Source organism: Rhineura floridana, chromosome 2 (assembly GCF_030035675.1).
Source record: "Rhineura floridana isolate rRhiFlo1 chromosome 2, rRhiFlo1.hap2, whole genome shotgun sequence".
Taxonomy (NCBI): Eukaryota; Metazoa; Chordata; class Lepidosauria; order Squamata; family Rhineuridae; genus Rhineura; species Rhineura floridana.
Genome location: NC_084481.1, coordinates 186,827,067 through 186,842,885, shown reverse-complemented (window position 1 = coordinate 186,842,885; position 15,819 = coordinate 186,827,067). Strand labels below are relative to the sequence as shown.

General features: G+C 40.4%; 1 protein-coding gene across 12 annotated transcripts in view; it reads left to right on the top strand.

Annotated features, from left to right (window-relative positions):
• RALGAPA1 (Ral GTPase activating protein catalytic subunit alpha 1) overlaps positions 1–15,819 on the top strand; it is a 305,037-nt gene that overhangs the window by 50,015 nt on the left and 239,203 nt on the right. For all 12 annotated transcript variants that reach the window (XR_009760717.1, XR_009760716.1, XR_009760719.1 and 9 more), the window contains exons 10-14: positions 1,075–1,314; positions 5,170–5,358; positions 10,210–10,347; positions 12,526–12,674; positions 13,276–13,405. Coding sequence is in view for 8 of the 12 variants with exons in the window: in XM_061611662.1 (XP_061467646.1) it covers positions 1,075–1,314; positions 5,170–5,358; positions 10,210–10,347; positions 12,526–12,674; positions 13,276–13,405 (846 nt within the window). In the remaining 4 variants the exon portion in view is untranslated. The remainder of the gene's footprint in view (positions 1–1,074; positions 1,315–5,169; positions 5,359–10,209; positions 10,348–12,525; positions 12,675–13,275; positions 13,406–15,819) is intronic.

The window sequence follows — 15,819 nt, the reverse complement described above, 5'->3', positions numbered from 1 at the left end:
ATCTAGGTGCTGACCAGACCCAGACCTGTTTAGCTTCAGCAAGGTGGAGGCCTCATGTGCCTTCAGACCACAGCCTTGCTGTGACTGCATATCCCACCTTTTTCCTTGAAGTTATCAAGACCAGCCAGAATTTGTATAACTCTGCACAAGTGAAGCTTCCACAACTCAGAAGACAGAATGTCTTGCATTAAACATTTGCAATGAGAGTTTCACTGTCAGAGGAAGAGCCATCCAATTCTGTCCTATTGAAAGCACAGAATGCCTCTTTAGGTGCAGCTATAATAATCTTAGCATTGGAGCTTTTAAGTGTTCAAAGCACTTCCCAAACATGATCTCAGTACTCTTACAGGGTTGTTGTGAAGTTGGTCAGTATTTATTAGCCCCATGTTGCAGGTGTTGCTGATGGGGATTGGCATAGAGAGAATAGTGGCTTGCTTAAGGCCCCCTTGTGAATTCATATCTGCTTTCAGATCATGCCTCCTGCTTTTAACCATTGCTGTACAGTTAATTTATTTATAAAAGAATTTATATACTGCCCTCTCATAAAACATCAGGGTGGTGGAAGAGTGTTCCACAGCATGGGACCAGTGACGCTAAGTACCCGACTTCTGGTTGAGACCAGTTGTGCCTCTGTTACATAGGGAACAACAAATAGTACTCTGGATGATTGCATTGATCAGGCTGGGATATAAAGACTGAGCCAGTTCATAAGGTATCCCGGACTCAGGTTGTTCAGGGTTTTGTATATCAACACAAGAGTCTTGAATCTGGCCTGGTAGCATATGGACAGCCAGTGTAGATGTATTAACAGAGGTGTCCCATGCTGTCAGTCATCTGCCGTCATCAGCAATCTAGCTGCCGCATTCTGCACCAGTTGGAACTTCTAGACCAGGCCCAAGGGCAGCCCCACATAGACTGCATTATAGTAATCTGTTACAGTTGCTGTTTGGGGAGAATGTAAACCTTTTAGTTCACGCTTTAGCCCCCTGCACCAACCTTTGGCAAGACATTGTTACAGTAAAATCATTTACTCTAGAAGGCTAGGCTGTCATATTCGTTTTTTTCTGGTTTCAGAGAGCGGCTGCTAGCCTGGTTTCTAGAGAAGACAGCAAAAATGACAGTAGTGATAGACCTGATAGAAATGCAGAGCCAGAACAGTCTCATTCCAACACAAGCACACTAACCGAAAGAGAACCTAGTTCCTCCAGCCTTTGCAGTATTGATGAAGAACACCTAACCGACATTGAAATAGTTCGCAAAGTGTTTTCTTCTAAGAGAAGTAACATTAACTTTCTTACAGAAATATTTCGTCAGGTAAATAATTTCTCTTAATAATATTTTTGTTTGGTCTGTTTCTTAAAGTTTGCTTTGTACTGTTCATAGCGTTTATGAATATAAATTAATTTCACTGTACTCTTAAGTCAGGAGTTGCCAAACTGTGGTCTATGAGCTTCATTCAGGTGATCCATGGCATTTGTGAAGAATGCTGAGAGCCATAGCTGGTAATGGTAGTAGCAGTGGTTTCTCCATTGTTCTAGGAACCTAACAGTCTGCTTGCAAGGTGAGTGGGATAGGCCAGATCAGTAAATGTAGTGGTGAATTCAGAAGTGCCGGGTCCCTTCATGATAGTAACAATCACACCTCCTCCCATTCTTTTTTTTTTTTTTTGCTGCTGGGTTGAGAATGAGATCCTTGTTAATGACTTCTCGCACAACAACAGATGCCCCTACAAGCCAATAAGTGTGAAAGGGGAGAGCTACTGAGAAGAGTCTTCTTAGTGGCTGATTTGCCTCCTTTCACTCTGATTGGTTCCAATCAGCAGGAAAGGACAAGGAAACGCATTAGAAGACTCTGCTCAGTGGCTAACATACTCCCTTTTCATGCTGATTGGCTCACAGGATGCTGGAGACATAGGGACCCTGCTCTGAAAAAAGTAAAGGATCTAAGAACCCCTGAGACCCAGACAACTGTTGGGCTGGTGACCAGTAGGCATTACTGTCTCTAGTAGTTTTCCATGAAGCCTGCAAGTTTGAAGACGTAACTGTGGTTAAGGGGTGAGTTATGGCTATGCCAGTCTGGGAACGGACAGTGAAGGTCGTTGCTATGGTAGCCATCTTATAACAGCTGGGAAAGTTGTAACAGAGTCTATGTGAGTTGTTGTTCTTCTGAATTATGCCTCTGAGCTGAGAGGCTGTGTCTTTGTGTTTTATCTATGGAGAGAGATGTACCAGAAGGGGGGTGACTGAAGAATCTCTACATGTATTTACTCTTAAGCCTCTGGCCTTAATGTCTTTCAATAATAAAGACTCTTAACATGCTCTGAGGATGTTTCTTGCTCAACTCAACTCCAACGTAATGTATGCTGTTTCACACAACAACGCACACAAGCCAACAACAACTACACCCCTGGGCCAGATATGATGTGGGGGCAGGGGGAGGAAGCAACTTGAAAGTGGAGAGGATTACGAGTTCAAAATGCAGAATTAAAAGCAGCAAATAAATAAAAATCAGTAAAAGAAGCAATAAGAATACAATTAAAAATCATACATAATCTAGCACAGTGGACTACAATTGCTACAACCGGCAGAAAAATAATTAAGACCCTCAGCAGTTTTCAAGTGGTCCATAGGGGAAAAAGTTTGGGAACCATTGCTGTGAGTAATTACTTAGGTCAGAGGTGGAATTGCAAATTTCAGTAATCAGTATGATAATGCAGTAAGATATTTTGTAGTGGCTGTCATTGGGGTTGGGGTAGCAATGAAGCCTCCAGCTTCTGTTGGATGAGCTGACGTGATGTAATGCAATCTTTTTTTTTTTATCATTAATTTTTATTCAAATTTTCAAAAACAAGAAACAAAACAAAACAAAAACAATTGAACAATAAAATAAAATGTTGACTTCCGATTTGTCGCAGATCAGTTATAGGTCTACAATATATAACAATCCTATCTCTAAAATTATATTATAAAATCACTTTTCTCCAGTAGTTATCTTAATTAATCATCAAATCTCATAAACATTATTTTATTCTTTCCACAAAAAGTCCAAGGTGATGTAATGCAATCTTCATGAATATTTTGTCTGTTCAATATAGTCAGTGTTCTCTGCAACGTCACCCATCTAGTCAAAACCAAACAGCACTACAAATCTCCTCTTCCAGCTGGCTGGAGCCTTAAACAAGCGTAATCCTGGTAGAGGCTGGGGCTACCTCGCAACAATTTGTTGTGGGAGCCCACGTGTACCCTTGATTATAAAAGCCATTTTGTAGATTGTTTTAGCTCTGCAGAGAGTTAAGTTGTACATGCAACATTTGAATTATAGTTTTCAGAATGTTGAGGTCTCAGATGCACAGATCAGCTGCAGTTGTGGCACTAGCCAGAATGTGCATACCCTATCACCAGCCAGGGAAATAAGTCCACAAAGATACTAGCAATGCCTGGTACTCATGGATATACAGGGTAACAGTTTAAGTAATTTGAGGCACTTCAACATCCTGGAAAAAGGACGCCCAGATTCATCCAGTTTAAAAACAACAATTCCATACAGCCAGTTCCAGATTTCTGTGGGTACTTAGCAAGAAATTTAATGGGCCCCTTGACTATAGTTCTTCAGTATCAGTCCTTCTTAACCACACCCCTTTGCCCCACTCCCATCCACCTCTAGCCACTCATCTAAGTAAAATATGACTCAAATACGACTTGTTTTAGCTGACAAGTACCAAGATCAAATTGTGTTACTTTTCTGTTGACTGATTCATGTGTGTTCAAAATCTTCAGAGTATGCTTCATTAATCAGATGAAGTAGTGTCTTGTTTTCAGAAGCCCATACTACCATAATTTTTAGTCTTTATGCTGCCACCAGACTCATATTGTTTTTGGTACAACCAACCAACATGGCTATTTTTCTGGAAAGCAAGTTAAAATAATTCCTTCCTGTTACATTTTGCCATGATGCATATACACCTGCTGATAAACCAACAGTTTTTAAAAAAGGGTTCAGAAAGAAAAACTTGCATTTTACCAAATCATACAGGAAAAAACATAAGGGGTTTTTTTTCCCAAACAAAGAAAACATCATTTGTTCTCAGAGCAAATGCTCAAAGAACAGTCCCTGTGTCTGCTTTGTAAAATACTTGCCATTGTGCCATTCCCCCACCCTGGCCCCCATCTCTCAATGCCCTGCAATATCAACAGTAGAAGAACCTTGGGGAGTTCCAGCATGCAGCCTAATGCGTATCAATAAAATCCTTTCATTCATGTTAGCAGAGCAGAGATTGTGACACTTTTAGCAGTGAACCCTTTGCCAGTCTGTGGGCAAGAAAGTGATCCATCTTGTTTCCTGCTTTGTCTGGCCATAGACTTCTCTACCTTGCTCATCCAGAGACAATTTGTACCAGTCATAGGCAAGTAGGCAGTTGCCTGTTTACCAGCTTGCTTCTGACTTCTTAAAAAGATGCTCTCATGACATGTAAAGTGGAACTTCAGATATTGCATATAAGTATTTGCAAGTAATTCAGTTTAGTCTTTCTAGCTTTCCGTTGAGCTTACCTAACTTTTCTGCTATGGTTCCATTGCTCTAAAATTCTTAGAACTCCCTACCAATGAAAGCAGTAAGGACCTGCTGGCTTACTGGGTCACAGCCCATGTTTATGTGTTCTGTATATCTGAACTCCACATGGTTTTATGTTTTTCTTCCTTGCCCTTTGGTTTGTCCCTTATACTTCCTTAAAAAAAAAGTCAGAGAGAGGGAGAGAGAGAGCAGCAGAAACTGTTCAGAAGAACTAGACTTAATTTCTACAAGTTTGGAAATAGATACAGACCAGCAATCTTGGCACCAGTTGATATTTTGTCAGCAATGTGAACTATTAAATAACCTTCCAAAGGACATAGCCATTACATATAGTATAATGTTTCTATCTTTTACTGTTGGTAAATGGAAATAGTATATTTTCTTCTATTTTTTTAATGTATTGCATTTTTTTGTTTAATCTGTTTATAAATTTGGTCTGTATATCTATTCATGTGGTAAAAATACTTCCTTTAATATGGAAAACCAGTTGGGTAGGATTTAAACCAACCCTTTAGGAAGCAATGCATGAACTCTATAACTGTGGTAGGGAACACTAGCATTCCGTAATAAATGTTATGAACTCTCCCCCCCCCAAACTAGGCATTTTTACTGCCAATATGTGAAGCAGCAGCTATGAGGAAAGTGGTAAAGGTATACCAGGAGTGGATACAACAAGAGGAGAAGCCCTTGTTTATGAAAGAACCAGAAGAAATAGTCTCTTCTAACATAGACTGTGATGAAAACGTTGCAGAACAAAATTCGTCAGAAAAGGGAAAAGAAAGGGATGAGGTAAACATATTAGAGTTCCTTCAAGTTATTTGCTTTCTCTTCTTCCAAAGTAGTAACCGTACTTCCCTTGTCTCCACATAACAGCATTTTCTTTCATTGCAGATGTTGGAAAGAGACATAAGAGAACTCTGAGATGTAGGTTTAAAACTGTCTAGTGCAAACTGTATTTGATTTGCCTTAAATATGTTAGGACTATCAAAAGATATTCCATCAAGCAATCTTTGGTTATAACTTCCTAAGTACCTGCTACTTTTAGTCCCTGTTTGGATTAAGTGCACTTTCACTTTCTTCCCTTTGCTGAGAAACTGCACCAGTGTTATTTACCTGAATCTTGTTTTTTCTCGTGGTGTCTATGGCATTCTTCATCATCTGGAAAGTGCATCGCTTTGGCAGTTAGATAGAGCCAAAACGTGTGAGTCCAAAAACAAAGGGCTCACAAAATAGCCTTACCTGGTGGTTGGGAAGCAGGGTTTCAAACACTTTGAGCTGTTAAGTTCATTCAGTTTGTTTCAATGTTAATTTCATTTTACCTCAGCTGGCCAGACACATTTTTCTCTTTTCCTAGTCTCTTTATTTAGAGGGTGCATTGGATATTGGAGCAGGATGGTGGGAGAGTCAATGGTACCTCCTGCTACCACAGAGTATTGTTGGTCCATCATCACTCCTGCCATGCCCCTCCTCAGTGCCAAGTGGTGCATAGTGAAAAATGGCTCAAGAAGGCTCATGGAGTTCAGCCCCTCCTCCATTTTCTGCTGAGAGGACAGGCTTTCCTATGTATCTATATAGTCCGCTTTCAGAGTGGTGGATTCTTAAGGATGGTTGCAATAGCAGTAGTAAAGGTTACGAGACCTCCAGGAGAGAGGCAACTCACTTACCAATAGGAACTGACTTCTGCAACCATAAGAAGCAAAAAGTGGTGAGTAATTAAACATCGGAGTACACAGAGGTCCTGCACTCCTACCAGATCTTAGGGGAAAGGTGGTCCTTCCAAGTTGCTCAGTCAAAAGATTAGTAGAGAAAGAAGTACAGATTTTAAAACAGGGAAGGGAATCTCTAGCTCGATAGCCCACCCATAAGGTACCCATCACCTGTTCATCGGAGTGCAGCTGAAAGGGAAAAGGACCTTGATGTTGTGTCAAACATGCAATTGCAGCTTTTTCTTCTGGAAAACATCTTAGCAGAGAGGAAAACTTGTGGTACTTGTAAATATGCAAAAAGCATCTATGCAGTTTTGGGGGTGAAATTTCATTTTAAAGTTTGAGGCTTTGAATAGCAGTAAGGAAGGGCTTGCAGTTCAGCTGTGCATTTGTACATTTTTTGCATTCTTCTCAGTAAATGCATCTTATCCTCTCCCAAATTGATAAATTTCTGATGGGGAAAGCCTTCTGAGTCTACCGATGGTGCATCAGTTCCGTATGTGGACATGTTTTGACAGGGTTATGTTAGCATGAATGCCCCTACTAGCAAGAATACTCCTAATAGTCAATTAAGCCAGTAGAACATCATCTAGTGCAGGAATTCCCAAACTATGGTCCATGGGCCACTAGTAATCCCTGAGCTTCATTCAGGTGGTCCATGACTTACCTGTGAATTTGTGGTTGAAGATGGGACATCCATCACATTAAATACGTCTGTTGAATTTTAATTCAAATTGTAATACAATAAAATGCAAAATATAAGAATTAAAAGAAGCAATAAAATTAAATTAAAAATAGTATCGCATCTAGCATAACACATTACAATTGCTATAACAGGCAGAAAAATCACTGAGTGGTAGACTGCCTAGACCCTCAGCAATTTTCAAGTGGTCTATGGGGAAAAAAGATTTGGGATCCACTGATCTTAGTGCACAGTTTATGTGGCACTTTACAGAATAACAGAAACAAAGGACAGGTCACTTCCATAAGGAATTTACAGTATAAATTTATAAATGGGGGTGGGGCAATGGGTTGTATCTGGCGCTGTAAGTGTGCAAGTGGAATGGAACAGGACTTCATCTTCCTCTCCTTCCCCTGCAGCTACTCCACAGACTCTCAAAATCTCCAATGGGTTGGGGGACCCTCTGGAGCAGACTTGGGCAAGAGGGGTTGCAAGGAGGAAGGAAAGGAAGGTGAAGTCCTGTTGTGTGAACAGAAGTCTATTCATGCAACACTTGATTCTGTCCATGGCTATTAGGGAGTCGCATGAGCAAATGCAGTTTGCATGTATATACTCAGTTGGGGATGAACGCTAAAGTGTAAGAACTGAGACAATCATGCATATCTGTATGTTTTCAAGGCTACAGGGATCCTTAGGCCAAAATCTTTTCTTTATGCATAATCATCTTAACCTCATGTTTCACAGAATCCAAAAGCTGGTGCTATCTTCCTTTTGCCCAAACCCATTTCATCATCCAAATAATGGCAGAAACCAAGACTCTGGGACTATCTGATTGGGTTTAGATATGAGCGGCCAGGAGGCTGTCAGAGGTTTTCTCTATATTCAAACAACTGATTAGGCAAAAAAAAAAAAAAGTTTTGATAAATTTTAAATGGTTCAGGGAATACAGTGCTGGTGTAATCTAGCTTTACATGAATGCTCATCACAATAACAACTCACTGTTTAAGAGTGGTGGTGGCCACAGCAATGTTTTGTGGGAGTTTACCTCTAGAAGAGATCTGTGGGTTAGCTGTGCTGGTGCTTTCACTAAATGCAGATGCAAGAGCTGGGTGACGTTTTGCTCTACCTTATAATAAAGGGTAGTGTTTTCCAAGGGATGAAGAATGCCATGCCTTCAAAAACAAATGGGAGAAAGGATTCCCATTTTCCATATGAGTCCGGCCCTCACTGCGGGTTATAGCTCCACCTATCGTGCGAAGGCAAGAATGTCTTTGAAGTCAAGACTAGGGGCGTCAGGCCCCTCCCACTCTCCAGTTCATTCTTGCCTTCGTACGAACAAGTTTGAGATTTCAATAGCGTAGCATTTAGCTAAGTCTTTATGTTTGTTTGTGTTTTTGTCTGACAGGGTGTGAAGGTTTTGTCGTTTGTGTGTATCCAAGTGCTTCCCTTCCCTGTGTCTTGTATTTAACACTGTTTGTGTGAAATTCCTGGGGAATTCCCTTGGGGGGCCACAGAGGGGGCAGAATGTACGATGGTAATAGCGTCAGAATAATGCAGACTATATTTCAGGCTTGGTACACGGCCACAGAGGGAGCAGAATGTACAGTGTAGATCGCCCTGGTACACGACCACAGAGGGGGCAGAATGTACAGTTCAACTAAGTTGTGTTTAGTACAGTAGCAACTGGCTGTGACACGGCCACAAGGGGGCAGAATGTCCAGTTCAAAAAGCATGCTGCCGTATGAGCCGCCTGCACAGCCACGAGTGATTCCTCCTCTTTGCAGTTCAAATAGGTTGGAGCACAGTCACAGCCTTGATGGAGCCATTGACGTTCAATAGCTGCCGAGAGTCAGTTGTTGCAATAGGCAGTAGTAGAAGCCAGGTAAGAGAGGAACTCTTGTAGAGCTAAGTAGTCCTATCTATAACTCACATACAAGAAAAGCTTTCTCAAGGTAAAAAATCCCCCTTTATGTAGTGCAGGAAAGTCTAAACAAAAAGGGCGGGAAAAGAACGGGACAAACAAAATGGCGCCCGTAATGGAGCGGAAAAGTAACACTCAAAATGGCGGAGGAGTAATGGCAGACACTGAGGGGCGACAACGAAACTGACAGAAAAACTGTCTAGCACAGTCTCATGAGCTTGCGATAGCCAGTGGCTGAAAGGCGTAATCGCAGCTCGTTAATGAGGCACCGTAGCAGCTCAGGAGCAGTAGAGGAAGCCACCGCCGACTACAGAGACTATCGCGGCGAGAACTTAAAGCCACAAGTCTGGGGGCGACAGCCGGGGCTTGAAAAATCTCCCAGGCGAGAGTCGCAGCCGCAAGCTCTCGGAGTGAATTTAAAGGGATGTCCGCGAGGCAAAAAGCCGCAGCAGAGCTCGGGAAGGCAGCGAAACAAACGGCCTCGTAGGGGAAAAGTGACTCCTGAAGGCACTAAAACAAACGAGGGGTAAAGCAGAGAGCTGCAGCCGCAAGCTCCTGCTAAAAATAGAGAGAACCGCAGCCGCGGTCTCTCTAAGATCTAAGGCTGAAAGCCGGGGAAAGAAACGGGCCCGGGCAAGGGAGAACCCCCCCCCAAGGGAATTCCCCAGGAATTTCACACAAACTGTTAAATACAAGACAGAGGGAAGGGAAGCACTTGGATACACACAAACGACAAAACCTTCACACCCTGTCAGACAAAAACACAAACAAACACAAAGACTTAGCTAAATGCTACGCTATTGAAATCTCAATCTTGTTCGTACGAAGGCAAGAATGAACTGGAGAGTGGGAGGGGCCTGACGCCCCTAGTCTTGACTTCAAAGACATTCTTGCCTTCGCACGATAGGTGGAGCTATAACCTGCAGTGAGGGCCGTACTCATATGAAAATCACCCTTCAGGTGAGACCAATGGTCCATTTTTGGCTCTGATTGATCAGAAAAAATGAGGAACAGTGAGAACTGTGTGTATAACCTTTTTAAAAAGAAAAGGCTCAAATTCCACAATTTTCTTGTTCAGCATGTTGGAGGGGTGGGGGAAGATGGGGAATGAAACCAGCTTCCTACTCCCTCTCCAAGCAGCCGATCATTCAGATTTTAGCTTTGTTGAAAGGCCTGCACATGCTGGGCCCCAGCTCCATTATTGGAAACAGGAACTACATGTGCAACACCCTTTATCCATGCTATGCTCCAGTGAGATGGGGTAATATGTGTGAAACTTGAGTCATATGTATGGAAATGTGGAAAGAAATAATCCCTCCTGCATATTTTAGGAAATTATGGGTAATTCTGGTCCTGTTCAAAATCCAAGCTGGACAAGAAATGGTTGCTATCAGGAGATTCCACATAAAATATCTGACTTGGGTGTCATAGAACAAGGTATACGAGCTGGGGTCCAAGCAGTACTGCAGGTAAGGGATATATTTTCATTTCATTTTGCTGTCTCATTTAATATTTTCCAAATATAAGTACTGTTGTATGTCCTGTAAACTTTGTGTAATATTTTCTTCTGAATATAAATTAATGTACTTTGCAGTAATTACAGTGTAGTACCATATATTATTTCCAATTTTGGTACAGTTAGAATATTGAGTTAATGGGATGCTATTCAACACTTTTGATTTTATTCCACTGAAAATCTTTCATCCATAACTTTTTACGCATGTATCAAAATGCACGACAGCTGGTATAGCACAGTGGGGAGGAGAGCCTGGCTGGGAGTCCAGAGTCTGCGAGTTCAAATCCCTGCTCGTGTCTCTTGGGTGTCAAGGGTCGGCTAAAGATCACCCCCACAGTGAGTGGCTCAGGGGTTACGTGCCCTGCCACCTATGTAGCCGTGGGCAAGCTGCATAGTCCCAAGGAGCCCAGTTGCCCCCTGCTAGCAGTTGTGGACAAGGAAGGGGCTGGCTTGTGCAGCTGTGGCAAGCTGAGGAGGCCTAGCCAGCAGGGGAGGACTAGCCTCAGAGGGAGGCAATGGTAAACCCCCTCTGAATACCGCTTACCATGAAATCCCTATTCATAGGGTAGCCATAAGTCGGGATCGACTTGAAGGCAGTCCATTTCCATTTTCATCAAAATGCACTGTGTTTTATAAGGTGTTGCTGGAGAATCCAAACCAGTCTTGGTTAAGTCCAACATGAAATATTAATGCTATGCTCTTATTCAAATCTTGACTGGGATCCAAAGAAGGTGATCTATCATGCGCTTTTCAGCCTCCTCTTATGGCAACAGCACTATTTACCTCCTAATGGACAAGTGAGATTAGGGGCAAAAGCATGATAAACTGCAGATCGTAAATATGTTGAATAGTATGAATAGGTTGAATGGTATGAAACAAAATTACAACAAATCTTACCAAGGCCATAGTCCATATCAAGTCAGTATCAAGGTTGGTAACTATGTTAACAGAGTGGGATATAAATGCAGTCAATCAGATGTTGCAGAAAGTAAAACATGACTACAACTGGAGTAAAATCTTTGTGTTTATAAAGCATTTTAATAAATGGTTGCCTATTAACTATTTAGATGACTAGAGTAGATTACTAAATTGGTATTGGGTAGCATAAGAACGTAAGAAGACCTTGCTAGATCAGACCAATGGCCCATCTAGTCCAGTATCCTGTTCTCACAGTGGCCAACTGGTTGCCCATGGGAAGCCAGCAAACAGGACCTGTAGGACCTGAGTGCAAATCACACTCTCCCCTCCTTCCAGCAACTGGTATTTGGAAGCATACTGCCTCCAACTATGGAGGCAGAGCAATAGCAATCATGTTTAGTAGCCATTGATAGCCATGTTCTCCATGAATTTGTCTAATCCTCTTATAAAGCTCTCAAAACTGGTGGCCATTAGTTCCTCTTGTGGGAATGAATTCCATAGTTTAACTATGTGCTGTGTGAAGAAATATTTTCTTTCATCTGTGCTGAGTCTTCTAACAAACCACAAACAAGTCTGCTAAAGTGTTATATAAACCCAAGGGTTTTGCTTTAGTTCTAGTAATGTTTTATTGTGTGTGACTGATTAAATGTGTTTATATTCAGCTCTGTTTACAAGGTATAAGCCTATGTCTGCAATGGTCCATTGTTCAAATACATCTGTTCAAACATATTTATAACCTCTGTTCCAGAGCAGAATGTGATTTTGGGATCATTTCAGTATGTTCCATTGTATTCTATTGGCTCTAACTTTCTGAGTCCCAGTAAATCTCATTGTTCTTCAACTCAGTTTATTCCACTGTGATAGCAAGCAGGTGTCGAAACCACTTGTGTTTTTCTTACCTTGGGAAGTCTCAGACAATTTTAAATTAAATCTAATGTTTGCATGTATGTTAAGTATCACTTTATAGAATATATGCAAAGAGGTTTGAATATCTTTCAGGAAACCATTCTGAGCTTATAAAAAGTAAAAAAAAAACAACCCTGTGATTTGTACTTGTATTTGAAGTGTTTTTTCACTCATTAACGCATGCCAAATTAGACTTTATTCAACTAATCCTGATGGCATTGTTTCTTCTGCAGTAGTAATGTGATTAATCAATGCAGCAATGTTTAGCTGAATTCTCAGAATGATTCTTACTTCTTTTTAATCACAGGTTTTTATAACAAATTCCTCAAATATATTTCTTCTTGAGCCAGCAAATGAGATTAAAACACTGTTGGATGAACATACGGATATGTGTAAACGCATTCTTAATATCTACCGTTACATGGTGGTGCAAGTAACCATGGACAAGAAGACTTGGTAAAGTGTTTTTATGTTTTTATAGTGGATTACATTTGGTGTTTGTTCTCCCTTCAGGTTATCCCTATTTGGCCAAGAAACTCTTTATGGCCTTTGCCTAATTAATCTCCAGTAATCTCAGAGGACTGTTGTGAGGCTAAAATGTGATAGTTCCATGTATGAGTTTCTTTGGAGGAGTTTTTTTGAGATAGAAATACGCTGAATAAATAATGTAATTATTTATTAATATCTCCTAAATTCCTGGCATGTAAAGTCTGCATTGTGGTATTTTCTCCTGTGTGGAAAATAAAAGTTGGAAATTTGTTCATGACAATCAGTAATTAATAAGTATAATATGTTTAATACAGCTGCATAATGATATGTGTAAAGTCTTCTCCTTGTCTTGATCAGTGGACATTAGGAGACTGAGGGTGGAATGGGTTCCCATAATCCCCTTAAACTTTCTTTTCACTGGATCTGGCATGAAAAAGACCAGGAAAGGTAGCAACAAATGATAACTTAAATGTCTACATTTGCCACCAAAGTAGTTCTAAAGAATAAGATGCTTAAGAAAAATGTCTCTGAATCCACATGTTGTTCTGAGTCTAATGTTGCTTTCCAGGGAACAGATGCTGCTTGTGCTGCTCAGGGTCACAGAATCGGTGTTGAAAATACCATCTCAGATTTTTCTACAGTATCAAGGAAGAAAGAATTCAACATTAGCTGGAAGGCTTGCTGGACCTCTTTTTCAGGCAAATTAATAAATATTAATTTTATAATTGTTCTACATTTTATAGGTTGTGTTCAGCTCAGCTAAGATAACTTTTACTGAACATTTCACTCAGATGAGATAACTATTTACCTATTTACATTTTTCATAAGCTACCTTCAAGTTGGCATATAATATTTTTTGAAAAAGCACCAATAAAATAAAACAGCATACTAAATTATTGAAAATGTTCAACCTTTAAGTATTTGTCATGTTTTCTGAATTCTCAGTGATGCATGTGAAATTCAGTTGCATGTAAGAACAGCAGTACTAAATATATAGTCATCCCATTGTGAACACAAGCAGAGTTGTTTTATGGTGTTCATATAAAAAAGGTAATGTAATGCATCTAGAAGCCAAGCTACATGTTCTTTATCATCATCTGGTAGAGTCTTTTCTTAATTATGCCATTTCAGGTAGACTGTGTTTTTTGATTGCCAAAACACATTAGAAACAAACAAAATATAGAACCATCTTTAAAACTTTTTATGGTATGTTTGTAAATCATATTGAGGAGTATATAAAAGGCAATTGATTATGATGATGATAATTATTTAGAATTAACTGCCACAAGGTATAGCATATATAACTAGCATATATAACCTTTAAAATCATTCCACCAATTTATGGAGGATATGCATCATTTAGCCATAATAGCTAAATTCATCTTTTTGTAACAGTAGAACATCAGTATACCTTTTATTATCACATACTGGAATCAAGCTGAAGAGTGTGACCATTAGCTCTTAGTGACATTTGGCTTGTTGCACTTAGCAACAGAATACTGGACTAGATAGATCTTATACCTTGATTGTGCGCTTCCTGACTGGTTCCTGTTGAAAATAGGATGCTGATCCCTTAGTCTGATCCAGCAGAGGTGATGTTATTATGTTGGTCTAATCTGGAAGGCAGTTCTTATGCTCATAAAACTAACATATTAAAGGGGAAGCTTCCATCATTGCTTTCTCTCTGATGTGCTTGTTCTTTGTGTGAAGAGAGTTTGCCTTTATAGTGGGAAGGTCTTCATAATTGAATTCCTCCATCTGAAGTGTAACAGTCCCCCCAAAAAAGATCACCATATGAGTTCTCCCTCTTCCCCCATAGAACCATTTTGTAAACATGGTGCTACTGCATTTCTTCTGTACTACCACTTGTCAAAATGTGAGGATTTCATGCAACAAAAGCTACATTTCTCCCTTTATGCTTAGTAGTTTATTGTTTCTGCAAAATATGTTATGCGATCTGCATAGACTCAGAACATTCTTTGTCATTCTTCATTACTCTGATAGTCATTCTTGAGAATCACAATCGGAGTAAGTGAAGGGGATGGGTGTGCAATGTAAACACATTTACAGTGCAGTGTAAAGCAGTTTTAGAAAGATGAGAAAGTAGTAACTTCCACATAGAAATGGGGAGGAAGAGAGAGAATGTGTGGTGTTATTGCAGAACTGTATGTTACAATCGTGTGTGTGTGTGTAACAGAACCTTGATGTCTACTTCTGTTAGGTAAATGTAGTTTTGGGAGGACATTATTTAGAACAGAGAAATTGGGGGGGGGTGCTTATCCCTTCCCCTGCTGTTTTTCTGCTACAACTTGTCCTTCCAAGGTGTTTTATCCCATAGGGATGTCTCTTTGTAAAGGTAAGTACACAAATCCCACAAGGGGGAAGATACAGTAGAAAACTCATGGATGGAGAAAGGGATAAGTATCGCCTCACTACCACTTATTCTCTCCCAAAGCTGTTTCTACCTAATAGAAGCAGCCACCATCAGGTTTTTCTTACACATGCATTTGTATTGTAGTTGCCTCCCTAAGTTAATTAATAAAATGCTTCTGGTATATGAAGTTAGGTCACTTACATTGATGAAGCTGTGAAGTTACTTACAATGCTGTCTGAGTAATATTTTATTGAGAGATATTTGGTGGCAATCTCCACTAGTAAAGAGTATAATGAAAGTGGATCAGTCTTGCACATGAAGAGAGTTCTCGTTCTCAGTCAAGCCACCTTGTTCCTGTACTTGGTGATTAGGAGCTAGAGCGTAACAAACAGGCTCAAGATTGCTAATGAGAACACACGTAAAAGGTGATGTTACAAGTTTTATGGCATATGAGGACAGTTTATTGAAAGAAGCAGTATATGATTGAATGCTCTGCTCAGTATTTCAGGCTAGCACAACATAAATCCAACTGCAGCAGCATCCCTATTTTGGGTCCTCAATTCTAATTGTTTGTGGCCAATTCTCACAACTTTGCTGAAATCTCTAAGGCCCACTTAAGTTCAACAAAAGTAAAAGTGGCAATGGGATAATGTGTGCAGCACTGTCTACTTACTTTTCCTCTCCTTGGATTCAGAGGTACATAATGGAGTTAGTACCAGCCAGACATGTTGGATGGCG